Source organism: Heterocephalus glaber, unplaced genomic scaffold (assembly GCF_053883595.1).
Source record: "Heterocephalus glaber isolate CG9 unplaced genomic scaffold, H.glaber_assembly_v1.0 deba00001460, whole genome shotgun sequence".
NCBI classification, from domain to species: domain Eukaryota; kingdom Metazoa; phylum Chordata; class Mammalia; order Rodentia; family Bathyergidae; genus Heterocephalus; species Heterocephalus glaber.
Window position 1 is genome coordinate 8,161,098 of NW_028258307.1, and position 26,708 is coordinate 8,187,805.

Genomic DNA, 26,708 nt, shown 5'->3' on the forward strand with positions numbered 1-26,708 from the left:
GTAGCAACCGCCCTCCTCGCCTTCCTTCCCTGGATTCCTGGTGGGGTCTTGGGGTGGCGCTGTACAGGCGACCGGTGCCTAATCACCTCAACTTCCCTGGACTCGGTTCTTTGGGGGCCCTCGTGTGCATCTTTGTTCAAAGCCTGGAAGGAGTCTGAAAATGAAATTTGCGCTCCTACTGAAGGGACAAATTGAAAGAACTTTTTGTTGGACGCTGATATTTGCAACTGTCCTTTGATGTTATTCCTTCCCACCCCAAGCCATATAAAAACCATGTAACAACATCACGTAAGAGTTTGCGAGAAGGAAACCATTTCTGCTAGAATTTCATAGAGTACTATTAAAAGTTTCGTGTGATACCCAGTCCCCTTCATGGAGCTGTCATATTGTGCCATAATTTTGGATTCTCCTTTTTCAAAGAACATTTCTTTGTTGCTGCATCAACTAATTCTTAGCTACGTCATGACTTACCTATTTCCCTGTTTGGACACTTAGACCATTTCTTTTCCCTGTTGTAAAAAGCACTGTAGTGAACACAGTATACACAACCTTTTTTTTTCTTCTTTTGAATTATATCCCTAGGATAGATTTCCAGAACTGGGATAGCTGACCAAAAGATGTACATTTTTTTAAAAGTAAATTTATTTTGAGATTGCACATACAATTCTTACAAGATATAATGCAGAGAGATACCAAGTTCTGTTTACTTTGTTAGTAACATCATGCAAAACTATACTACATCACAACCCGGATATTGACATTTTAATTTATTTTTGTTTGTTTTTGTTTTTTGAGACAAGGCTATGCTGTGTAGTTCAGGCAGACTTGAACTCACTATGTAGACCAGGCTGGCCTTGAACTCAAAGTGATCCTCCTGCCTCAACCTCCCAAGTGCTGGGATTACAGGCGTTCACCACCACCCCAGGTTTATCACTGACATTTTTACAGTCCAGACATTTTTTATCATCACGAGGATCCCTATAGTTGCCCTTTTAGATCCACACCTCCCTTAGCTATGCTCCTGCCATGGCTAATCTGTTCCCATTTCTATAATTTTGTTGTTTCAAAGTGTTCCTGCAATGGAATCACATAGCATGTGACTTCTTAGGATCTCAGCATAATTCTCTGGAGATAATCCAACTTGTTGCATGTATCAATAATTCCTTTTTATTGCTACATATCCATGGTTTGTTTACTCTTCTTTTGAAGGATATCTAAATTGTCTTCAATTTGGGGCTATTATGCATAAACTTGCTGTAAGTAAACATGTACAGGTTTTTGTGTAATCATAAATTTTCATTTCTCTGTGATAATTGCCCAGAGTGCAATTTTTGGTATTCATAGGGTTGTCATATCCTTCCCCCACCCCCCAGTACTGGAAATTGAACTCAGGACCTTGCACTTGCCAGGCAGGTGCAGCACAACAGAGCTAAACCCCCAGCCCCATATATGCTTAGTTTTATAAGAAGCTGACAAACTTTTCCACAGTGGCTATGCCATTTTGAATATGTACATTTTATGGTTCATCTGTTTCTAAATTGCTTTCAAAAAGTGTTGTGAACCCAGATATGGTGGCGCAAACCTGTAATCCAGCTCTTGGGAGGATAGAGCAAGAGAATTGTGAGTTCGAGGCCAGCCTGGGGCTAAATAGTGAATTTAAGGCTGGCCTGGATTGCCTAGGGAGACCTTGTCTGAAAGAAAAGCCACAGATAAATAGAGATGTCCTAAAATACATCACTTCGGGCTGGGGATTTAGCTCAGTGGCACTGCGCCTGCCTTGCAAGTGCAAGGTCCTGAGTTCTATCCCCAGTACCAAAAATAAATAAATAAAATACATCACTGCTAAATATAGATGAACATGAATAATAATTTAGTACATAGAAATATATATGTATATATAAATAGCCACATTCAAGCATCTGCTCTTAAATTTTAAAACTTTTTTGCAAATTTAATGATATATTAATGTTATGTTAATATTTTAATCATGTTGGTTTCTAACCAGGTCTATTAAAATTTCCTTTCTCCATATTGGTTTTACAACAATCAAACCAAACCAAAACTCTTCTTGTCCCTTACAGAGATATACCCAGCAGCCCTTAGCTTCTGATTAGAGTGCTAGGTTAAATTGTTTTGATTTCACTCACTGGGCTTTGATGTCTACCAGACTTTTAGCAGCTTCTAATTTTTTGTTTTGCTCTCTTATAAAAATACTTACTTTGGAAATATTTGAAAGCATCAAGAAAATTAAAGTCATTCATTGTTATCCCACTAACTTTTTTTTTTTTTGGTACCGGGGATCGAACTCAGGTCCTTGCACTTGCGCAGCAGGTGGCGAAACCACTGAGCTAAATCTCCAGCCCATATCCCACTAACTTTTTAATGTACATATTGAAATTATTTTTCTTTTTGCATTTTGAGTTTAAAAATTAAGATATTTTAGGGACCAGGGATGTAGCTCAGTGGCACTGTGCTTGTCTGGCAATTGGAAGGTCCTGAGTTCGAACCCTGGATACGGAAAAAAGAAAAAAAATTAAGATATTTTAGCCATGTGTGGTGGCACATTCCTGTAATCCCAGCACTCTGGGATGCTAAGGCAGGAGTATTGCAAATTCAGGCCCACCCTGGACAACTTAACAATTTAGCAAGACCCTGTTTTAAAATGAAAAATAAAAAAGGACTGGAAATGTAGCTCAGTGGGAAGGTCCTGAGTTCATTCCCCAACACCCTTTCCCCACAAAAGGATAGTTTACATACAACGCTATAATCTGCTTCTGGCTTTTTTTTTTTTTGAGACAAGGTCTGATTATGTAGTTCAGGCTGATCCTGAACTCACTATGTAGCCTAGGCTGGCCTCGAACTCATGGTTATCCTGCCTCAGCCTCTCGAGTGCTGAAATCACAGGTGCCTACCACTACACTCATCTTTCTTGTTCTTTTATTAAAACTGAAAACACAAAATTCATTACATACCTAAGGCATGTGAATATTAATTTCTACCTTCTGCTCATAATAATATACTCTAAATATTTTTCAGAATTATCAAATATTCCTATGAATTATGGTTTAATGGCTAAGTAGTACTCCACATTTGCTTTTAGTTTTTTGAGACAAAGTCTTGCTATGTAGTTCAGACTGGCCTTGAATTCGCTCTGTAGCCCAGGCTGGCCTCAAACTCACAGTGATCTTCCTGCCTCAGTCTCCAAGTGCTGGGATTACAGGTGTGAACCACCACACCCAGCCCACATTTCTTTGTTTTTGACAGGGTGTTGCTCTGTAATTCAGGCTGGTTTTGAACTTGTACTATGTAGCCCAGGCTGGCCTCAAACCTCTGGCAATCCTCCTGTCTCAGCCTCCCAAGTGCTGGGATTAAAGGGATGTGCCACCATGTGCCACCATGCCTGGACATTACTCCACATTTTCATTTTACACTATATTTAACCAATTTCCTTCTTGCAATGTTTATAAAATTTTCACAGTATTTTTCCTCCCAAAAGACCAATCAAGCACCTACATTTGACATTTTACTTCCTAACAATGATTATTATAGTTTCTTTTCAGGAATTTGCTCTAACCTTCCTTTTAATTAAGCTTTTATGTTTTCAGCACAATTCTGCTTTCATTCTTTACTTGTTCCCACACCTGTCTCTTTATTTTTCTCCCAACGAGTGTTCATTCTTTTATCTCATCTCAAAGGAAACTTGTAAATAATTATTAAATAAATCCCATTTGATGGACATGATTCTAGCAGTCCTTAATATTATTGATAATTTTTTTTGGTACCAGGGATCGAACTCGGGACCTTGCGCTTGCAAGGCAGACGCAGAACCATTGAGCTAAATGCCCACCCCTATTGATAATGTTTTATTTTCATAAATTTCATAGTCAAGCTAATAGCCCTATTCTTCCTGATAAATAATGCAATTAATAATTAAATTCAGCATCTATAGTTTTTTTTTTTGGTTTAAATGTAGATTTGGGAAGTAATTAACAGAATCTGTCAACAGCCTTTCCTGTGAATTCTGGATGGGCATCAGAGATATGAAATGGATAAAGAGGTGTTCTGAATATGTTTCAATAGAATAAAAGGAATGTGTGACACAGAAGCACCACCTAAGTTCAAGCTGTTCCATGTTCTCTGTGAGTAATTCATCCTGATTTATTTGCTTCACTTCTCAGGCCGTTCATTTGCTGCTTCCTCCTCATTGCCTTGACCTCCAAACATTGGAGAGTTGTAAGATGCAGTCCTCAGAATTCTTCCTTTTTTCTATATTTACTCCATTGCCATTGTCTAGTTTATCTGATTTAAGAAGAACACTGTGTGCTGAAGACTCCTCAATGCACAATTCCAGCTCAGTAGTCTTTGAACCCCTAGTTGCTTATCTCTGCCTTGTATATCCACTGGGCATCCCACACCTAGATCCACGTTCATACTTTTGATCTTCCAACTCAAACTGCTCCTCCAAAGTGGTCCCCATCTCAGTACCTAGCAACTGCATCCTTCTAGTTGTTCAGGTCAAAAATCTTGCCATTCTTCTTGTCTCTTTTCTCCCATGCTCTCTCATACATTTACACTGTCATCTTTCCAGATCTATCCAGAATCTTACCACTTTTTGCCACATCCACTGATGCACCTTCCTGGTTGTTGTGGTTTATATCTAGATGTCCCCCCAAAGCCTCATGTGTCTATAGGTGGGGCTTTGGGGAGATGACTGGATCATGGGGATGTGATACTTAACAGTAGATTAGTCCACTGTTGAGTTTATAGCTAAATGTGAAGTTGGGAGGTGAGGCCTGGTTTGAGGAAGTGGGTCCCTGGGAATGTGGCCTGGAGGGGCCTATCTTCTTCCCTCCTCCTCTGATAGCAGTTGACTTGTTTCACATCAGCTCACGTTTCTGCTTAAACTTCCTAGTGAATACCTGTATCAGAGTAAAAACTAGAGGCTTCAGGATGGCCTTCTCTCTGGCCTCAACTCCCCTGAGACCCTCAGTCACTCTTCCAGCTGCACTGGGCCCAGCTGCTTCTGCAACACTGTTTCTGGAATACATCTGGTATCCTCCTCCTTCAAGACCTCTGCACCTGCTACCTAGAATGTACTTCTCCCATGGAATTCTGCATGGCTCCCTCCCTCCATGCACTCAGGTTTTTATTCCAAAGTCACCTTTGCAGAGAAACTTTCTCTGATGGCCCTACTTATAACTGTAAACCCCCTAATCTCCCTTGACATTCTGTCTATTTATTGCCTTATTTTTCTCTAATAGCATTTATTACCTAATAGGTTATAGAGTTTCTTTGTTTATTTATTTGTTTAGCTTTCCCCTACCTAAATGAAAGATCTAGAAGAGGAATGACCTTTCTTTGGAGGTATATTAATCAGCATCTTTGTCACTGGAACAAAATACCTGTTGCCCTCAGCTTAAAGGAAGAAAAGTTTATTTTGGCTCATGGTTTCAGAGGGTTAAGTCCATGGCTGGCTGGCTCCAAGGCAGAAATAGCCTGGTGGAAGAGCATGGTAGAAGAAACTGCTCAAATTATAGTAGCCAGGAAGCAGAGAGAGGGAAAGAGCCTATAATAGGAGGGGCCAGGAACCAGATAAACCCTTCAAAGGCCTGCCACAGGCACCCACCTCATCCAATTAGCCCCTACTTCCCAATAAGCCCATTAGTGATGAACTCTTCAATGTATTAATCCACTAGATGAAGTTAGATCCCTCATGACACATTCAGATCCTCAAATCTCATCAAGTGGCAACCAAACCTTCAACACCATGAGGCTATAGGAAGATGTTTTAGATCCCAACCATAGCAAGTAACTAATACATAGTGAGCACCAATAATTTTTTTTAGTGGATGGATGGATGAATTCATTGGTGGTGAGACCAAGTAGCAAATTTGGACTTGGATTGGAAAAATAAAGGTGGATTGTCCCTAGAGGGTAATTTAACTTTGGCACCACTGATATAAAAGCCACTTTTGGAGCTGGACGTTTAGTTCAAATATAGTGTTTGCCCTACATGCGCAAGTCCCTGTGTTCCATCCCCAGCACTACACACACACACACAACTAATAATAATAATAAAGTAAAATAAATAGAAGTCTTTTTTAGTTGTATTCTCATATGTCTTATCTACAAGTTCTTCTGTAAGCAATGCTCTTCATAGAATGCGTGTGACCAATACATAGTGAGTGGAAGGAAGCCTTCCTCTTATAGCAGTGGCTTGTACTCAATATGTCAAATGTTTGTCCCAGTTCCTTGACATGTAACACGCAGTGGTGTCCCATATTTCCTGTGCTGTGATCTTTCACTTCAGTGTTGCTCACTGATTCTTCCAATCCCATGACTGTGTCAGTCTTCCCCCTCTCATGTTACTCACAATTCTCTTCCATCATTGTTCCCCATCTTTTTCCCTTGAAGTTATTTTTTTGCTCTTCCAAAATTTCCTTAGTGCCTCTTCTATTGCTTAGAGCTTTCCAGAGCCCTTAAATATATAATTCAGAATTTCTCTGATTTAACATAGTTAAATACTTAAAAGTTTTAAAAGCTAAAGCTATTATTCTATTGATTAGTAGAGTAAATGCCTAGAGATGTGTTTGTTTGTTTCTTTTTTTTTTTTGTACCGAGGATCGAACTCAGGATCTCAGGCTTGCCAGGCAGGTGCTGTGGTGCTGAGCTACATCCCCAGCCCTAAAATGTGTTGGCTTTTAAAATCACTTTAGATAGATCTTTTGCAAAAGGGAAAGGGACCAGCCAGGTATGGTGATACACACCTATAATCTCAGCACTCAGAAGGTTGAGGCAGGAAGATCCCTGTGAGTTTGAGGCCATCCTGGCCTACATAGTGACTTCAAGGCCAGCCTGAACTACATAGTGAGGCAGTGTGTAAAAAAACCAAAAAATGGGCCAGGGATTTAGCTCAATGGTTCTGCTGCCTGCCTTGCAAGCGCAAAGTCCTGAGTTCTATCTCAGGTACCAACAAAAACAACAAAAAAAGGGAAGGGGAAAAGATAAGGAGGGATACTAGAGGCTTCTGCTTCTGCAGACAGGCTTGCATGATTAGAAAGACAAAGGCAAAGAAACTAAACTCTAGAAGATTCCTAGTTGGTGAATTAACATAAGAATTTCACGCTTCCCCTTTACTTAAACCTAAACTAACTATTCATAAAGCCACCACACATAATCTTACCCTCCACCAAAAACAGAGAAATCCAAGGTTAGGATGAAAGACAAGCTACAGGAGCCAATCAGATTCTACAAACCTGCATGTGACAAGGATCTCAATAAAAGGAGCTTCAGACAAGAAATCCACAAGTATTTCCCTTTAGAATACTACCTATTGGTCCAGAGTAACTGTCTGCCATCTTTCTCTCTCTTCTCCCTTTCCCCCACGTTTTAATAAATAATCTTCTTTTATTAAAAAAATTAAAAAGAGATGGAGGGGGGAGGAGGAAAGAGGAGCAGGGAAGGAGATGAAAAAAGAATTAAGATGTGTTATGTATATGTATCTACCAACTCTCCATGAGAAATGTAATCATTATACACTGAAAACATGTACTAATTAAAATAAAAAATTTAAAAAGACATATCATCTGTCAGGCCTGATCTGGCCATGACGTGGTTATTAAATATGCTGTCTAATTCCAAGCTACCCTCTTTGGAGATAAAAAAACCACAGCCTTCAGCTAAACACGTTGCAGATACAGGTTGTGCCATCTCCTGCAACACAGGCTGTGCTGTCTCCAAGCAGATGGAACACTGAATAGGATGTTACAGAAGAGGTAAGACTACAAAGTACAGCACAACATCTTCCTGGAGCCAAATTACCTGCTAACATCCATACATCTGCCTGGACCGCTGCATGGACACTGACCACAAGTATTTACTTTGACCGTGTATGTGACAGATCCCTCCCCCAATCCACTGTAAAGCTCCCTGCTTTTTCTTTGTTCATCACTGACAACCCCTGGTTGCTCTCAGTTGACCTACACCCAGGTAAATAAAGTCTGTCCCCCATTCCCTCCCACTAGCCTGCTCGGTAGTCTCTTTCCTCCACCATTTGTCATATCTGATGCCCAAAACTTAGGAGAGCATGGCCTTCTTTGGGGGGGCTCTAAGCCCTTTCCTGAACCTCTGCTTCACTGAGGCCACATGGTGATATCTGACCCTCCCACACTAAAGCCCATAGCTCTTGCTGTGCCAGGTCTTGCCTGGGCTCTGATTTCAACCCTGCATCACTCCTTGTCCTCTTTATGTTCCTATCCCAATTCCTACAAAATTGCATACCACTTGGCAGGTGTTCTTTGCCACTCTCCAATATAATGAGATTCCCCCCAATTTTTCTCCCCAATAAGTTGCTCACACAGCCCATGTCACACATGAAGTAGCCTTGAGAAACACCATCTCATTCCACCCAGCTCTCTTTTTCTTTTTCTATTATAACAAAAAGACGGGAAGGTCAGGCCTGATCTGGCCATGACATGGTTAATAAATATGTTGTCTAATTCCAAGGTACAGTCTTAGTAGATATATCATCTATTCCTATTTTAGGAGGAAATGGAATGCCACATTAAATATTTTTAAAAATCACTTTAATTAATGATCTGTATTAAGGTCAAGATAGATGGCCAGTGAGCATTAGAGGATGACTAACTGTAACTTCAAAAAGAGAGAGTAAACAAGCACTGAGAAATCCTTACAGTGCTTTTGCACATGTGAATGAATGAGGGATTTATGGACTAGATGACTGTGCTTCCTGGGCTCCTGAGATCCCCTTGCTTAGTTCAGCTATGAGGAAAAACATAACCAGTTTGAGTCTCTATAGTGCATAAGTATGAGGACTAAGTTTCCTCTCCACCCCCAGCCTTATTCTCTATTATATCCATCTGTGTGCTAGTGTCTTTCTACCTGAAAGCATCAGCCCTTTGCACTCACACAGCTCTGAAACCGAACACTAGGTTTGCTTCTTGTGGGCTGAGTCTACTTTCCCTCCATCACCTTTTAGAGTGAGATTGGTGACTCTACCTCTCAAGGCTACTGGAAGAGTTGCATGCCTGGCACTGTGTCTTCGTGCTTAATAAATATTTTTATCATTATTGTAGTCATGGCTATCTTAGATATAGTATTTAATATGGAAACTTCCAACGACACACAAAAATAGGGAGAATAGCTTATTAGATCTCCAATCAGTCAGCTTTAATAATAATAATTATCCATTCCTGTTTCTATCTCTACTGCCACCCACACCTGCACTCCAAATTATTTTCAAACAAACATAGATATTGTCCTTAATCCATAAATATTATAATATGTATCTCCAAAAGAGAAGAACTTTTAAAAAAGTAACCACAATATCATTATCAGATATTGATATTATATAACATCAAGGATCCAAGATTTTGGATTGATTTTGTTTAGTTTTGCTTTTGCTTTTGCTTTTTTTTTTTTTTTTTGGTACCAGGGATTGAACTCAGGACCTTGAGCCACTGAGCTAAATCCCAACCTCTGGTTTTGCTTTTTTGAGACAGGGTCTTGGTGTGTAGTCCAGGCTGGCTTTGAACTTACTAGGGAGACCAGGCTGGCCTCAAATTGACAATCCTCCTGCCTCAGCCTCTCAAGTCCTGGGGTTACAGGTGTGTGCCACCACACCCACCAAGGGTTTGTTTTGTTTTTTTTTAAATAGTTTTTTAAATCAGTATTCATATAAGGTCCGTTATATCCTTTAATTTTTACTGTAAATTTATAAGATGTGAAAAGAGATTTTTCTAAAAGGATGTTCATTGCGGTGTTGTTTACATAGAGAAAAAGAACTGTAGAAGAATAGGGGACTGGACCCTAAAAAGGGTGACAATGTAACACTAGACAGATAGCAATTTAAAATGACACCATAAGAAAGACAATATGATGAACTGAAAAGGTTTTGCTAAGTGAAAATGGCTATAAATACTATTTAATATCCCTTTTTATTCTGTTAATAAATTATGTACATATCATTCACAAATTTCTGAATGGTGGAAAAACAAGTGAGTTTTATTCTCTTAATTTTTACAATGAAATGTTCTCATCTTTCTACAGTGATCACGTACACTTTTGTTTGTTCTCCTATGGAGTTAGCTATACTTGGCACACTGTGCTTCGCTTTCACCACACGCTGTCTTTCTCGTTCTAAAGTAAGCAGAGGCACAGGCCTGGAAAGGGCTGGGCCCTCACCTGACTGCTGGCACCAGCACACAGCTGACAAAGGGGCATTCAGAGGGCTGGGGCACATGATCTCATGCAGCCTCCAGTGCCACCATGAGAAGGTGGAGAAAGAGAAACTGAGTTCCAGGGCCCCTGTCTTTTTGTTCTTACTGTCCCTCATATTGGTCCTGGGGATAGGGTTTCTAGGCCAGGTGGCTGGTGCTGCTCATAACCAGGAGATGCTGTTCCACAACTCTTCTGAGCTCCAACATCTCAGCGTAGGTGCGTGAAGGGTGGGACCTGGTCATATTTGACCAAGGGAGCACTAATCCTGCCTGTGTGTGACGCACCATGCTGCATTCTGTGGTTTGGGATCTGACCAGGCCTGCTCAGGTTCTCACACCCAGTTAAGGCAGGAATGGCTTCTCCTTGTCTTTGTACACCATGAACTCTTCACTCTCTGTCACTGTCACCAGCTCCAACCTTGGCTTCCAATATGTGCAGCCCTCAAGTCCCTCTCAGCATCTGTCCCTTATGCTCAGTTCTTGTCTTCTCGCTTGGAAGCCCTCACCTCTGGGTCTGTGTGGCATCTGCTGTCCCCATGCCACACTTTCCCTTCACCTCACTCCTCTTCCACGGTCTCCTCTGGACACTTGTACCTGGAATTTTATTATCCCATCATCCCTCAGCATGCACAGAGGTTTGGCTCCAGGATCTCCGTGGACACCAAAATCCACAGGTGCTCAAATCCCTTACAAAAAATACTGTCATGTTTGCTTATACTACATATACTGTCATATATTGTGACATCCTCCCATTACTTAAAATCATCTCCAAATTACTTATAATGCCTTATACAATGTACATGCTATGTAAGTAATTGTTACACTATATCATTTAGGGAATGATGACAAGAAAAAAGTCTACATGTTCATTACAAACACTTTTTTTTTTTGGTGCTGAGGATTGAACCCAGGGCCTCAAGCATGCTAGGCAAGCACGCTTTCTTTTTTTTTTTTGGTACCTGGTATGGAACTCGGGTCCTTGCGCTTGCACAGCAGACGGTGAAACCACTGAGCTAAATCCCCAGCCCTCTTCAAATGTAACTTTAAACTGACTGTGGTGGCTGTGTGCTCCCAGCACTAGGGAGGCTGAGGCAGGAGGATTGCCATGGGTTTGAGGCCAACCTGGGCTACATAGCAAGATCCTGTCTCAAACAAAAGCAAAAACAAAGCAAAACAAAGCCCTCCAAAAAAAATGCAATTTTTTTTTGCAATTTAAAAAAATATATTTTCAGGGCCAGGGATTTAGCTCAGTGGTTTCGCCACCTGCTGCACAAGCACAAGGACCCAAGTTCAATACTTGATACCAAAGAAAACAAAAATTTTTTTCAGAGCCAGGAGTGGTACACATTTCTGTAATCCCTCCTATAATGAGGAGACTGAGGCAGGAGGATTGCCTTGAGTTCAAGGCCAGCCTGGGCTACCCTGTGAGTTCAAGGCCAGCCTGAACTACATGGCAATGTAGTTTTTTTAAAAAATAAAAAATACATTTTCAATCCTTGGTTGGATCTGCAGATGGATACAGAGTGCCAACTATATGGTCTTTATTCTCTAATTGCGTCATCTAAATGTTCATCTCTCCTCCCCTGGAAGACAGTGGGCTCCTTGCAGGCTGACTGCCAATAATGATGGGAAAGATAACAGCTCTGACAGTGCCAAGCCTAGAGCTAGCCGATTCTCACAATGATCTCATTCCAAGACCACAACAAACCTGTGTTAGTATCCCACTTGCCAGATGAAGAAACTGAAGCTCCGAGGGAGATGGTGTCACCTGTCCAAGGTCACCCAGCTAGAAGAGGAGAGAGCAGGCATCGTCCTCATTTCTGCCTGGCTGCAAAGCCTGTGCTTTCCATCATGGCACAAACTAACACTGTTTGCTGCTTGATTCCAGTTTCCTTGAGAGTTCTTCCAGTGGCATCCACGGATCCTGGTTCTTTGGTGGCAGACAAGCCTCCTGGCCATATTACTGTCTGGCTGAGGTGCTCAGGGCTTGCCTTGAGCCTGAGGGTTGGCTGGGATGGGAACACTTGAAGCTCTGTGTGCCCCCTACCCCACATTTTTCCTTCTGCGCATACTTCTCTGCTCTACAACTTCTCTCTCCTGCTCCTTTTCTTGAGGACACCTAATCAGCTAGAGGACTCTCACTGGACATTCAGGCGTCTCCAGGACTGCAGGTCTGATATCTCCTGATAAGAGTCGGTAAGAAAATGGAGCCATGCATCAGTGAAAGGCCCCCAGGAGGGGACTCAGACTGAAACAGGGCCCCTGCCCACATACCCCGTCTGGACCCTTCCCCTACATAGCTTCCCTCTCCTTCCCCCAATCAGCGTCCTTGCTTGGGGGCCCAAGTCCTCTGGTTAAGCTCCACCCTTCTGGCACCCTAAAGTTTGGGGGTTGCATCCAAGTCAGAGATGTCCAAGTAGGGGTGTGTTGGAGGGATTTCTGAGGGCAGGTTGTCCTGTAGGAATGGGGGAAAGGTGACAGAGTCTCAACCACTGCCTCCAAGAACATCTGTGTAGCTCCCTGCGAGACCCTCTGCCCTCTCCCCTCCCTCCAGCCTGGGCGAGCAGGGACTAAGCTTGCTGATTATCACCTGACACTGTGCAGCCACGGATCCCATTGGTGGAGCCAGATTCGGTCTGGCTCTCTCGTTCCTTCTCGCCTTCTCTGCCTCTCTCTCTCCTCCACGCTGCTTGGATTTCACTCTTGCCTCTCATCTTTCGCTCCTCCTCGCACTCGGCTGGGCTGGGAACATCGTGTCGCTGGGGCAGCAGCCGTTTGCTGCGGAGCCAGACGGGAGCTGCCTGCGGGGCATGGAAGCTGTCTCCTTGGCAGCCGGGAGTGGAGTGAGCGAGCGCCACTGCCTGTGACCCAGGTGTCCAGCCACTGTGTCCCTGCCTGGGGACCTCATCCACAGAGGTCCTCCCTTCCCTCCCTGCCCGGTCATCCTCTGCAGAGCCCAGGGAAGCCAGGTGAGCGCCCTTCCTCCCCTGGCCATCCCGCTACCTATCCTGAGAGGCTGAGAGCTGGGGGTAACAGGGATCTGCCACCGTCCAGGGTGCCCACCTGGATCCCCAGGCCTGATGACCTCGTTCCCTCCCCCCCAGGCCCTCAGCAAAGGGCTTAACAGCTGGATCCAGTCCCTGGGGTGACACAGTTAGTTACCCCGTGACCATTCTGCTGCAGTCAGGGGTGCCAGCAGGGATGGGGGGGGGCTTTCCCTGTGGCATGCCAGCAGCTTTTCTGAACGGGGCCGGGGAAGGGGCATCTATGTTCCAGCTCGTGTGCGTGCTCGCAGGGAGGCTGGAGGATTGCTTGCGTAGATAGGTGTGCCCGAGCGGAGTTAGGCTTCTTTGGGGGGTTCAGCCGGCTTCTGGTATGTCTAGGAACGCAGCTTTCTTGCACGTGTGAGGTACGTGGGGGGGGGCGGCAGTGCTTCTCTGAGTAGCCTGTGGGTAGGCGTGGGTGGGGGCCTGCGAGGCAGTATATTTAGGGGGTAGACGTGTCACTTGTCCTGTGGGTGGGAGTACATGTTGAGGGACTGTATGCAAGCAGGCAGTTTCTACGTGGGGAGACGCAACTCCAGAGCAAGGTGGGGTGGGTAGGTGGGAAGAGTGGGCAGAAGCTCGTAGGCGCCCAAACCTGTTGGCATGTGCAGGATCAGGCTGGCTGAATGTGGCCAAAGGTGAACATGTTTTCAAAGTCTGTCTCTGAGCCTGGAGACTCCGGCTTTGAGACTGGAGAGAATACCGGAGTCCCTCGGGGGTGGGAGGGTTGAAATGTGTGCGAATGTACATGTGTGCTTGGGCAGGCGTGTGGGCTGCGTGCCTCCTTGGGGAGGTGGCACACATGCATGTTGGTGCCTGTGGCTTCTTCTTTTCCCCAAATATGGCTTGTGAGGAGGGATTCGTGCCTGTGGGTGTGCATCAGACGGTGGACATGAGCATGTGTGGGTCTGCTTGAAGGCGACAGTTTTCGGGGGGGAAAAACCATGGGCCGGACTTAGAATGCGCAGGTAGGTAGGTGGAGGGTACCTCGGTGGGTAGGGAGTGTGGGCATGAGGTTGGCTGGGGAGGTGCATGCAGGGGCTGATGGGCACCCTCAGCACTTGTGTGTGTATGTATTCGTGCCTGCTTGTGTGTGGGTGTGTACACACTTGCCTGGGATGGATTCACGCAGGAGTGTGGGTGCTTCTAGGGTGTTGCCTCAACCTGCTCCTCACACCCTGCCCTTCCCCAGGTATCTGGGTGTCGACAGGCTGGGTTCACACCCACCCTGGTCCACTCTGTTGATGCCAGTCAACACCTCTCTCCCAGGCTAGGGTGGGGGAGTCATCTCAGCTCTCCCAGAACTGGAGAGAGAAGGGATGAGCAGCTGCCAGGTCCAGAGCTCCCACACACCGCACAGCTACCCCTACTTCTAGGAAGACTCTGAGAAGAAGAGGAAACAAGCAGGAATAGTGGCTTGATCATACGGCTGGTGTAGGCTGCATCACACAAGTGGGAGTGCATCTGTGTTCGTGTGTGTGTGTGTGTGTGTGTGCGCACGTGCGCAAGGGCCATACGTGTATCTCCTTGGGAGCTTCCTGCCAGGATCTAGGAAGATGGTAATTCCCCACTGCTCCGTACCTGTCCCCCCAATTACAAACAGGGTTTGTGGACACCAGCCCGAATCCATCTGTTTTATTTTTGGGCGGACTTGGTGGCACTCCCATGCTTGCTCACCATAGGAGTCCATGCATGAAGCCACTGGCATCTGACTGCAGGGTGGGAAGCTAAGAAGAAACAAGACTCGGGGGACACCTGGGGTAGGTAAGAGTCATTATCCACAGCCTCCCCCGGGACCTGCCATCCAGGCAGCCCACAGGTTAATTTAGAGGTACCAGGCTCTGTAGCAGGCTTAATTGACAGGGAAGTGTGGGCTGGATCTTCAGGAAGCTATAAATAAAGTACCTGTTTTTGCAGGCACAGGGTGCCCCCACCTCTAGCTCCTGGATAAGGGGAAGAGAGACAGAAGGAAGAGAGCAGAGAAGGAGGTGGCATTGAGCTGCGCCAGGTACTGAGCTGGAGGAAAGAATCAGAGAAGTGGGAGAGTGGATGCCCAGGAGAAAGTCGACCCACATCTGTGCCTTGTCCACCCCTTCACCTGTCCCCACCCAGAGCTTAGGTGGGTCAGGCCATAGACAAGTCCAGGCAGCTCTTCCCAGCTGAGGGCCAGGTGAGAGAGATAGTGGTAGAGTCCTGCCACACCTGGAGGGCACCAGATGTCAGTTACAGCTGAAGGAGTGTGAGAGGAAGGTGAGAGAAAATGCAGCTGCTTGGAAGGTACCAATCGAAGGAGGAGAAATAAACAGCCAGAGACATATGTGCCCTGCACACAGCCACATGCCACACACACACACACACACACACACACACACACACACAAGCTTAGAGCTAAAGTGCTTGGTCTCCAGAGTACACTTCATTTGTTGACTGTGTGGCCTTGGCTACCCCCTCACCTCAGTTACCTTATCTGCAAAATGGGGATAATAACAGCATGTACCTATTATGGGACTTGTGTGAGACAATGTTTGTGAAATTATTTGTACTTTTGGGCTCCCAGTACACTTCAGTGTTGAAACAAATCATGTTAAAAAGCCAGACCAAGATCAGCCAAAAGAGAAACAGTGATTGTCAGAAAAAATTATAGGAAGAGCAGGGGATTTAGCTCAGTGGTTTTGTCGCCTGCTGCGCAAGCGCAAGGACCCGAGTTCGAGCCCCAGTACCGAAAAAAAAAACCCCAAAGACACTGAAAATTATAGGAAGAAAGAGAGCTTGAAGTAGGCGGCGGGCCCACACTGCCCCCGTCCACTTCCAGTGTATCCACAGGCACCTACCTGGCACCCGTCCTCCTAGTCCCGTGCCGTGGGGACACTCACAGAGCCACCTCCGAGGGGGACAGAGGCTTGAGCCCAAAGGTCTTGGCGCCTTGGATCCTTGGCTGCCAGCACCTGCCACCTGCCTCCGCCCTCGCCCCAGCCCCCCAGCAGGTGCTTCCTGCCTCCTCGCCGCCTCTTCCCCGTGCTTTCCACCCCCAGCCTTTCTCTTTTCACGCTGAGGGCTGAGCCCCTCCCTCCTGGGCTCCATCTGCTGCAAATCTGTCCCTGCCCAGCATTTGCTGCGTTCCCACTGCCTCTGCCACCTGTCAGGTGCTGTCTGCTCTGCAGACCCTCTGAGGCCAGCAGAGAGCCCCCAGGGGACACCCGTCCCACCTTGGGTCCCTCAACTCTGGCCTTCCCCACGCAGTCTTTTCTACCACGTGTATGAGGCAGATGCATGTGATGGGTTCTGAAGGATCCAACTCACAAGGGATGTTGGGCGCCGCACCGACTAGAAAGCTCTGTGGTGGGAGGGAGCTGCTGATCCTTCCCTCACACTCCGTCCTCACAGGAGACAAACCAGAGGGGAGCATGGAGCTGCTGTCCACCCCCCACAGCATCGAGATCAACAACATCACCTGCGACTCCTTCCGCATCTCCTGGGCCATGGAGGACAGTGACCTGGAGAGGGTCACCCATTACTTCATTGATCTCAACAAGAAAGAGAACAAGAACTCCAACAAGTTCAAGCACCGGGTGAGTAGAGGGCACCCCAGCGCCTCTCCCCAACCCCTGTTCTGGGAAGAGACAGGAAAATGGACCTTGCGGGAAATGGCTTGGAGTCAGAGGCCTGATCAGAATCCAGACTCCTCGAACTGCATCATCTTGGAGGTGATGTGACCTCTCCTAGCTCGAGCTCCTTCCCTGGTAGAAAGGGAATAATCGTGGCCACCCTCGGAGGGCTGTCGAGAAGATTCCATGAGTAATGTTTGCGTGGTGTTTGGCACAAAGCCTAGCACAGTGTGAGCACTGTTATCTGCGCCATGACTGGGACTTCAGACAGGGCCGAGTGCCCGGGCAGGGGGTGGACCTAAGATGCCACACATGGCGACGGATGACACCTCAAGCTCTCGTTGATTAGGTGGGCAGTTCGGGCCTCTGTGGGGCGGGTCCCTTTGCTGGGGACTCAGCCCCCCCGCCCTCATCATTCTCTCTGCCCCTCTGCTGCCCACTGGCTGCTGTTTGCTCATCTAGGAAAGGAATGTGACTGGGCCCTCTCGGGTGTGTCTTTCCCTAGGTTAAAAGCCGCTGTGGGGGCGGCTAGGAGGAAGCCCACATCTCCTTTAGCTGGCGAGGCAGGGGACAGCGAGGTGGGAAAAGGCTGGCTCCTAGGACGCCAGCCTCAGTGTGGGTTACTCACCTCCCCCGTCTGGAACTGGCTCTCCTGATCTGGGTGTCTTTTGGCAGGCCAGTTGCCACGGTGATGTGAATGTTCAATGCCACCCCCTTAGCCCTCCCCCCAAAGAATAAGGCATATTTTCCCTTCCTCCCCGCTTCTCAGCATTTGCCGTTGCCGTGGAGACAGCACTGCAGTGTGCAGAGCTCTCAGAGTCTCCCTTAAAAACAGAGGTCTTGCCGCCTTCAACTTTGGGGGCCTCTTCCCAAGTGGCCTTTCCCCTCAGTTCCTGAAAGAACAAGCCATCAGCGTGGGAGGGAGGGAGGTCTCTGTGGCTGTCCCAAGCCACTGCTTGCTTCTGCAGGAAAATGGTAGCCAAGGCATGGAGTCGTTGGATCCCCGAGACTCTGATCCTCCGCCACCCGGGGACCACCCGGAGAGCGGGAATTCTGAGAGAATTCCAAGACTGGAGGTGACTCCCAGATTAACTCTGGCCTTTCCAACCGTATCCCATTTCTCAGGATGTCCCCACCAAGCTGGTGGCCAAGGCAGTGGCCCTGCCCATGACAGTGAGAGGCCACTGGTTCCTGAGCCCCCGCACGGAGTACAGTGTAGCTGTGCAGACAGCGGTGAAGCAGAGCGACGGCGAGTACCTGGTGTCCGGCTGGAGCGAGACCGTGGAGTTCTGCACTGGGGGTGAGCCCTGGCTCTGTATCGCTAACTTGCTTGCTTGGCGTGTCTGGCTGAGTTGTGGCTGAGGGGGGCAAACACTCATGGCTACCTGCTGTGCCCTGTACAGTATACTTGGGTGAGAAGGGGGATGCTCCCCTGCCCTCAGACAGCCCACCTTTTTCTAATGAGGGACAGATGTGGACAGTGCTATTCAGGTTGGCAACACCACCTCCATGAAAGGATAGAGTTGCTTTTCTCAAAGACTTGGGTGCAGCATATTTTTTAAAACCTGGTGAAAAACACACCTAACATAAAAGCTACCATCTCAATCATTTCTATGCATACAGCACAGTAGCATGAAGTATGTTCACATTGTTATGCAGCCTATTTCCAGAACCTTTCGTCTTGCAAAACTGAAACTCTACCATTAAACAACCACTCCCTGTTTCCCTCTTCCCCCAGGCCCTGTCAAATACCATTCTACTTCCCATCTCTATGATGGTGACCTAGGTACCTTCTATAAGTAGAATCATTCAGCGTTTGTCCTTTTGTGACTGGTTTGTTTCTCTTAGCATAATGTCCTTCAAGGTGTCATAGCATGTGTCAGAATTTCCTTCCTTCTTAAGGCTGATCAACATTTTGTTCATCAGTGGTCTGTCAGTGGACACTTGGTGGGACAATGACATTTTTCTGAAAAATGGTCCTTATCCAGTGGCCATGCAAGTTCTCTTAGCAGAGCCTATCTTGCAAATTCAAACAAGGACAAACACTGGCCTTGTGTACTTGGTCACTGCTGACCCAGGACCTGGCCTGCAGTATCCCCTCCTTTCAGTGTCCACATGAGAACTGCTCCAGATTGCTGTCCTGTTGTAAGGAAGGGGCAGGGAACATTCTCTGCTCCAGGGCCTCCGAGGCTGCTGGCTCCATCCTCTGCCAACGTTTGTGCCCCAACTCTCCTTGACCTGCACAAACCTTACTCAGGAATACTCCTGCTCCTCGTACAAAGGGCTTCTTGGTTATCCCAGAACCACACATGCCATGGGCATTTAATTCAGACTGGGAGCTGGAAGTGGGTCCAGTCACTCTGCTCTCACCCAGCCAAGTACCCCAGCCAGGGATGCATCAGCAATGTGCAAAGGGCACCTCTTTCTAGTTGGTACCAAGGCACTGTCCACCTAACAGCAGCCCTGCCCGGACTCAGGAGCCCTGGGCTCAGGTTGTGGGGAGCGCAGGGTGGGGTGGGGTGGTGGTGCTCAGTTTCCTGACCCTGATGGTAGCCTTCCCCCATTTCTCCAGAGAGGCTCAAGTGGCGAGCCAGTGCCCCAGCCCTGAGGGACAGGTGTGGACACTGCCTCTACATTCACGAGCGAGGGGTCAGGCTCAGTTCTCTGATTCTCCCCACCTGCTGGATTTGAGGGAACCTCCCAAAGGACCTTGCATCCACCCCTCTCAAGTCTTTCTTTGGCCTCTGGTCCTATTTTCATATGAGCGTAGCCTGGGATGGTCACAGGGCAGCCCCCTACCCTTTCTGGACCCAGAGCAGCCACGAGCCTCTGGCAACGAGGGTGTAGAGACAAGGACAGATAGCACATAACTCCCTGTGTTCCCAGCCGAGGCCAGCTGGCTTGTTCTCATCTGAGTCCAAGCCTCTGCTTCGGCTCTGTGGTCCCCCCTGCTGCTCCACAGGACAAGATTAGCTGGCAGGCACAATTCGGGGTGGGTAGGGGTCCAGGGAGAGAACGAGGTTGAGATCCTACGACTGTCTCAAGATCACTTCACCCCCACTTGGACTCTCGCAGATTACGCCAAGGAGCACCTGGCCCAGCTGCAGGAGAAAGCCGAGCAGATCGCTGGCCGCATGCTCCGCTTCTCTGTCTTCTACCGCAACCATCACAAGGAGTACTTCCAGCATGCCAGGTACGCGGCCTCTCCTTCCTCCCTCAGCTCTTCGTCCTGCTGTCCTGGCCTTCCTGGGTCACCCCGCTCTCGCTGGCTGCCAGATGTAGGTCCCGTATAGGATGGGACTGCCTGGTAGAGCACAGGGCTAATACCCCCAGAGGAACAAAGTCCCAGTTTGATCCCCCCAGGACGATTTCATCACAAGATCTATCACCATGGTCAGCTGTCTCTCTAGTTCAGGGTCTGGGACCACAGAGGAGGTGAAGAGGAGAAAGCAGAATGGGTCCCAAGCACAAAGGGCCCCAGGGAGGACCCAGCTCTCTGGCTTTCAACCTGAGTGCTGAGGCCCCTGGAGGCTCCAGGAGGCAACTTGGGGATCCTTTAGGGTGCTGCTAAGGGTCTGGGGGCAAGGGAATCAAAGGCTGGGGCTTTCCTCCATCAGCCAGAGCATCACCCAGCCAGAGCAGCTTCAGTGTTGGCTGCCGGTGACCAGCCTATGTATACGTTTCCATGGGGAAAAAAGAGGGTTCTGCAGTCCAAAAGTGTTTGAGGACTGTTGATCCCATCCAATAACCTCAGCCTACAGATAAAGGTCCTCAGTTGGCCAGTTAGGCCAGTGAGGCACTCGTCATTCCGGACAGCCAGGACCAGGGCCTGTCCACCCTCCCCCGTGTCTGGTGTCACTGCTCCAGGTCAATGTCCTTCTAACCCAGGCCAGGCCAGCTGCAGTTGTCACTGTCTTTATCATCACAGGCATCTGGGCTGGGCAGTGTCTGTATTGGGTCATTAGTGTCTGTATCAAAGAACAAAGACAGGATCCTATTTGGGCTCCCTTATCACTGAGAAAGTGAGAGACGGAGTGCCCCTGTGAAGATCCAAGACACAAAGACTAAGGCACAGGCCACCCTTTTAAGAACCTCAGAGTCTGATTGATATGGAAGGATTTAATGTCATAAGTATGTTTAATCATTGAGCAAAACTCAGGGTCCTGCACATAAAGGCAGGCAAACATTTTTTGAATATTCGTAAGTGCCCGCTGTTCCTGGGAGAAAAGAGGAACCCTTATGCTGGGCCTTGAAGGATGATTAGGAGTTTATGAAGCCAGGAGGAGAAAGGTGGGGAGGGCAGGCCAGGCCGAGGACACAGCGATGCAAAAGTACAGAAGTGAGAGAGTGACTACAAGTGCCACCTGTGGGTGGGAGGCGGAAACCGGAAAGACCGGATGCTGTCCGTCTGCCTCTCTCTCTCTCTCTCTCTCTCTCTCTCTCTCTCATCACTATTGAGCCCCACCATAGGAGTGGCAGGAGCTGGCAGGATCAGTTCATCTTCAGGGTCCCCCTGCTCTTGCATCCGGGACTTCTTGACCACACTCAATGATCAAGGCTCAGCCCAGCTAATGGGGGGCATTTTCTCTTGCGGGGGCAGGACCCAATGTGGGAACATGCTGCAACCCTATCTGAAGGACAACAGTGGCAGCCACGGCTCCCCCACCAGCGGCATGCTCCACGGCGTCTTCTTCAGCTGCAACACTGAGTTCAACACTGGCCAGCCTCCCCAGGACTCGCCCTATGGCCGCTGGCGCTTCCAGATCCCCGCCCAGCGCCTCTTCAACCCCAGCACCAACCTCTACTTTGCAGACTTCTACTGTATGTACACAGCCTACCACTATGCCATCCTGGTGCTGGCGCCCAAGGGTTCCCTGGGGGACCGCTTCTGTCGTGATCGCCTGCCCCTCCTGGACATTGCCTGCAACAAGTTCCTGACCTGCAGTGTGGAGGGTGGGGAGCTGGTCTTCCGTCATGCCCAGGACCTCATCCTGGAGATCATCTACACTGAGCCCGTTGACCTGTCCCTGGGCACCCTGGGGGAGATCAGCGGGCACCAGCTCATGAGCCTGTCCACTGCTGATGCCAAGAAAGACCCCAGCTGCAAGACCTGCAACATCAGTGTGGGCCGCTAGGGACTCCTGGGGAGCTGAGGGTCAGGGAGAGATGGCAGGAGGGCGGCTTAGGTTCAGGGAGCTGGCTCTCTCTCCCCTGCCCCCGCTCCCGCTGCTCCATCCACCCTACCCCCATCCCTTGGCACCGGAAGCAACCGAGGGTGGTCTTCTTGGTAAGCGTGGCCCACCCCAGGCCTGGTGGACTTGCAAAGGCTTCTCAGCCTCAGGAGGTCCGTAGGTGGGTTGGATTTTGGGAGAACTCCCCCTTCCTTTCCTCTGCTTTCCTTCTCCTAGTCTTTGCCTTATCCAAGCCTCCATCTCCTAGAGTCCTGCCTGCCCCCAGGCTCTCCTGGGGAAGCCCCTCGGGGCTTGGCTGCCTCCAGAGAGCTGCAGAGAGCTGTGGGGCACCTCCTCCTTAGCCCCACTCACCCCACTCAGGGCCACCCCAGAGAGCCCCCTCCCTGCTGAGCTGGGCCTGGGGCTCCACTCCAGCCTGGGACTCTCCCCTCTATAAATAGCCTCCTGCACTGCTGTCATGCCCTGGCTGCCCCTTGCCCCCAAGAACCCTCTTCCTGCATGGGAGAGCTGTCCTTCTCTTCCTCTCCCTCTCCACTCCAGATGTCCCCCTGCCTCTTTCTTCTTCTGGCTTCGGGACCCTGGGCTATTGGGCTTTTCCTTTCTTCTGTCTGGAGATGCTATATTCCCCAGGAAACCTTTCCCTGGCTCAGGGAGCTCCGGGGTCTGGAACAGCAGCCACGGGGGGTCGAGGAGGGGGAAGGAGACCCCTGAGACCCCGTCCTCAGCCGGACCTTACCCGATGGGACTTAGAGACGCGGAACTAAAGACCTGAAGGCTGCCCGCAGAGCCCTGGCACCCTGCCTGGCTGTGTGCTTTGCTTGCCCACTCTGCCTCAGTGCCATGACTGCTCTGTGCAGCGTGGGATCTGACTGGGCTCGTGGCCTCTCCCGCCCCGCACCTGCCCACTGGCCATTGGCCCTCCTGGACACTCCCCTGGGGTGCCCTTGGCAAAGCCCTCCCTGGGCTTTCTGTGTTTTCACCTCGTTCCTACTGTCGCACGGGTCATGAGGCTGGTGAGGGTGGCCCCTGGCTCCCCTTCCTGAGATGAGCAAAGCTGGAGGGGAAACTGGGGAGGTGCTGGTGGAGGCAGCAGAGGGCAGCCCCACTGTGACTTCCACAGAAGTGACAGGGATGACAGACAAGCAGCTGGATTTCTGTGATGAAAGACAGAGGGGCTGGCAGGCCAGTGAGGCTGTTCCTGTGTGTGGGGACAGGGAGTGCTGTGGTGGGCTGATCCTTGGGGTGGTCAGGAGGCCTGGGGCCTCTAGGAGATTTGTGGAGGAGAGGACTTGGGTCCTCAGGCCCTTCCCACCCAGGCGGATGGCATTGCTGTGGGGGTGGCCCGTTGCCCTTCTCCAGCTGTGTCCTTCCTGGGCGGGGCACACCCGCCTCTGCTGTGCTTGCGATGTACATCAATAAACCACATGGCCTGAGGCCCTGCCTGTCTTCGTCCATCCAAGCTGCCGTAAGAAAATACCACAGACCAGGTGGCTTATGAACAACAGAGACTGCTTCTCACAGTTCTGGAGACAGAGGGGTCCAAGCTTAAGTCACCAGCAGGTCTGATGTCTGAGGGGGCCTGCTTTCTGGTGCATAGAGAGCTGTCTTTTTCTGTGTCCTCACATGGTGGAAAAGGCTAACAAGCTCCCTCGGGCCCACTGCCTGTGCCCTTGTACTGGGGATTTTACATCCCTGGCTCTTCATATTTTTATTTTGAGACAAATTCTCACTACGTAGCCCAGGCTGGCCTCCTGCCTCAGCCTCCTGTGCAGCTAGGCTTACAGATGTGTGCCACCACGTCTGGCCCTCAGCCCATTTGATAATGGCACCAATCCCAACCACAAGCCTCCACTTTCATGATCTGATTGCCTCTCAAAGGCCTCACCCCCTAATACCATCTTGGGGGTTAAAATTTTAACAAATGAATTCAGAGTGGGAGGAGACAGACACTGTGACTGTAGCAGCTTCTCTTTGAACAGGGGTGGAGTGGGTGAGTTGCATAACTCAGGTGGCAACGTCCTCCACATGGAGCTGTCCTCAAGGTATATCCAGATCCTACTGCGGGAGCCGTCAGAGTGCGTAGCCACGTCTCTAGCTCGGAAAGTACTCTAGGAGTCCTCTGGATCCACCCTGTGCTCGCCTGGTGGAGACACTGAGTCCAGTGGAAGGATTGTGGCAATCTGGGCCCCCATTGGAGCCCTTGCCACTGCTGCAGGCTGCCGTGCTTCAGCCCCAAACGCCACTGGATTTTCCTGTCCCAGCCAGGGTGGCCCTTCCCCCAGCAAGGCTTCTTCCTCATCTGCAGAACTGAGTCACCACTGCATCTATTATTATGAACTTATTAAAATGGTCCTCGGCTGGACTGGAAATGTTCCAGAAATGTCAGAGGCACCTCACCAACACTGCCTGAGTCAGGGCCAAATTCACCCGTGTCTTCAGACCTTGGGGCGTGGCCTTTTCGGGATAGAGAGGAATAAGCCAAAGCACAGGCAACCACTTCTTGAGGACCTACTGTGTGCAGCACTAGGTCTATGTTTCCATGTGCACCAGTTGTATTAGTCTGCATAAGGACCTTGGGTGCTTTTAATTCCCACTTAACAGATGAGGAAACTGAAGCACAAAAAAGTTAAAAGGTTTGCCCACATCTTATGCCAGACAGGCACAGTGCCCAGGATTTGATTTAGAAAAACCAGCCCCATTTTACTCCTCCTTGCTTGGCTCCTCTAGTATATATTGGTATCACCTTAGACAGTAGTAAGACATAGGCAGGGCCCTTCCCAGACACAGTGGCCCTCAGGGTATCCTCTGGTGTCTCTTCCCACTAACCAAGGCTGTGTGTAGTTACAGTAGAACGCAAGGGGGTGCTGTGGAGTCGCAAATGCCAAGGAGGTTGTTTTAAAGGAGGACGGGGAGCGACTCCAGCGTCTATGCAGGGTTGGCTTTTCAGAGTCCTCCGGAGAGGCAGGCTTCAGTCTTCCTTTTGACAGCCCTTTTGGGTTTCTTGGGAAGTGGGATTGGCTCCCAGAGTCCTCTAACTGGGGAACAAAGAGAATGACCCAAGGCAGGGGCTCCATGCAGGTTCCTCCGGAGGGCCTGATTTCCTTCCTCCATCCAGATGGCCACTCCCTGGCACATGGCCAGCCCTGGGCTGCTTGAAGCACCTGTCAGATGGAGCAGGGTCAAGGCATCTGCCAGATTCCATTCTGAGATCCTTTCTGGCCTGGAGTCTAATCTGACCCAGTGGAAGGAGAGGTTGCTGGTAAAGGTACACGCCCACGCACCTGCACCCTCCCTGCACTGGGCTTGGCGAAGGCCTAGTGGACCTCAGAGCTCCAAGGTGAGGGCAACCCTGGACCTTAGCAGCCAGAGTGCAGGTGAGGGACCCTGAGTGAGCTTTGCCACCAGTGGGGGCATCGAGGGAAAACAAGGCAGGGGTGAGAGGGTGAGGCTCCAGGTCACAGGTGGGGTGTCCTGCAGTGGGGGCACAAACACACAGGCACATCCAACACAAGCACATGCTTGCACACGCATGTCCCCAAGACACGCGCACCTCCTGCCTTCTCTGTGCAGAGGCACATGCATACTCCGCTGCCCACTTGTGCCTCCCAGGAAAGCATCTCTCCTTCCAGTCCTGGGTGGGTGATGTCCCACCCTCCAGAGCAGAGGGAGGAGAGGTCAGCTCCGAGGACACTGACAGCTTTGTCTGGTTTTGGAATGTGCCTCTTCTCCATGTTAGGAAAAGAAGTGGCTAGGGTCCTGAGGAAAGGGATGAAGAGGGCCCATTCCCCAAAACGGAGGGAGGCCTTCAGGAAGCTAAGCTGAGGTGATTGGCCATAAAACGGTGTGGCCCCAGCATCCGAAGGAGATTGGAACCAGATGTTCTGGGATGGAGGAGGGGAGAGTATGGGGCAGAATGGCAGCTCTGGTCGGCAGGGGGCTGGGTTGGGGGGGGGGCTTACAGTTCCCTGGGGAGAACATCTGGCTGCCCTCTTCCCCCCCCCTCTCTGAGTTAGGCTTTTCTATTTTTGCAAAACTGGAGCAGCAAATCTTTTCATGGATTCCAGAATCAGCCTTGTGCGTAGGGACAGTCAAGTACAGGGTGTGACTTGGGAGGTGCCCAGAAAGGCTACCAGCTGGCCAGAAATGTGTCCCTTGCTTCCCGCAAGCCCCTCCTTGCTGTGGGTTAAGCAGTGCCCCCTGGCAGGAGTAGCCAGTGCTGAGCTGGAAACTAGTATGCCCAGAAGTTTCCTTACCACCCAGGAATAGTGCAGCACAGGAGAGAAAACCATCTCATAGGGGAAAAAAGGAAGGAAAGTAGGCCCTTTCTTAAGAGTCTGCTATTCGATTGGCACGGTGACTGGCTCTCCTCAAAGGTCACCTCATCCCTTCTTCACAACCATGCAAGATGTTCTTGTCATCCCAGGCTTACAGTTGGAGAACCTGAGGCTCAGAGAGGGTGAGTGACTTATCCAGAGTCACACAGCCACCCAATGATACAGCTAGGGTTCAAAGTGGTCTGTGTTTGCTGTCAAGCTTGTGATCCTGTGGTCTGAGAAAAGGGGGAAAAGGGGACTAAAGAGGAGAGCTGGGCATCCACCATTCTGGTTTGGCAGCTGAGCTAACATTTGG

The 26,708-nt window shown here is 49.2% G+C and overlaps 1 protein-coding gene across 8 annotated transcripts; it reads left to right on the forward strand.

Moving 5' to 3' along the window:
- The first annotated feature begins 12,647 nt into the window (after positions 1-12,647).
- Phyhip (phytanoyl-CoA 2-hydroxylase interacting protein) lies at positions 12,648-23,513 on the forward strand. 8 transcript variants are annotated; one of them, XM_021261235.2, is made up of 6 exons: positions 12,918-13,207; positions 15,200-15,290; positions 16,667-16,851; positions 18,013-18,187; positions 19,963-20,080; positions 21,488-23,513. In XM_021261235.2, exons 3-6 carry the CDS (start codon positions 16,687-16,689, stop codon positions 22,020-22,022), a joined length of 993 nt encoding a protein of 330 aa, XP_021116894.1. In that variant the 5' UTR covers positions 12,918-13,207; positions 15,200-15,290; positions 16,667-16,686; the 3' UTR covers positions 22,023-23,513. The 8 variants fall into 8 exon arrangements, with proteins under 8 accessions (XP_004848346.1, XP_021116894.1, XP_012928930.1 ...); XM_013073476.3 differs by lacking the exon at positions 15,200-15,290 and adding an exon at positions 14,965-15,046 and having other exon boundaries at positions 13,024-13,207; XM_021261236.2 differs by lacking the exon at positions 15,200-15,290 and adding an exon at positions 14,965-15,042 and having other exon boundaries at positions 13,024-13,207.
- Positions 23,514-26,708: the final 3,195 nt, after the last annotated feature.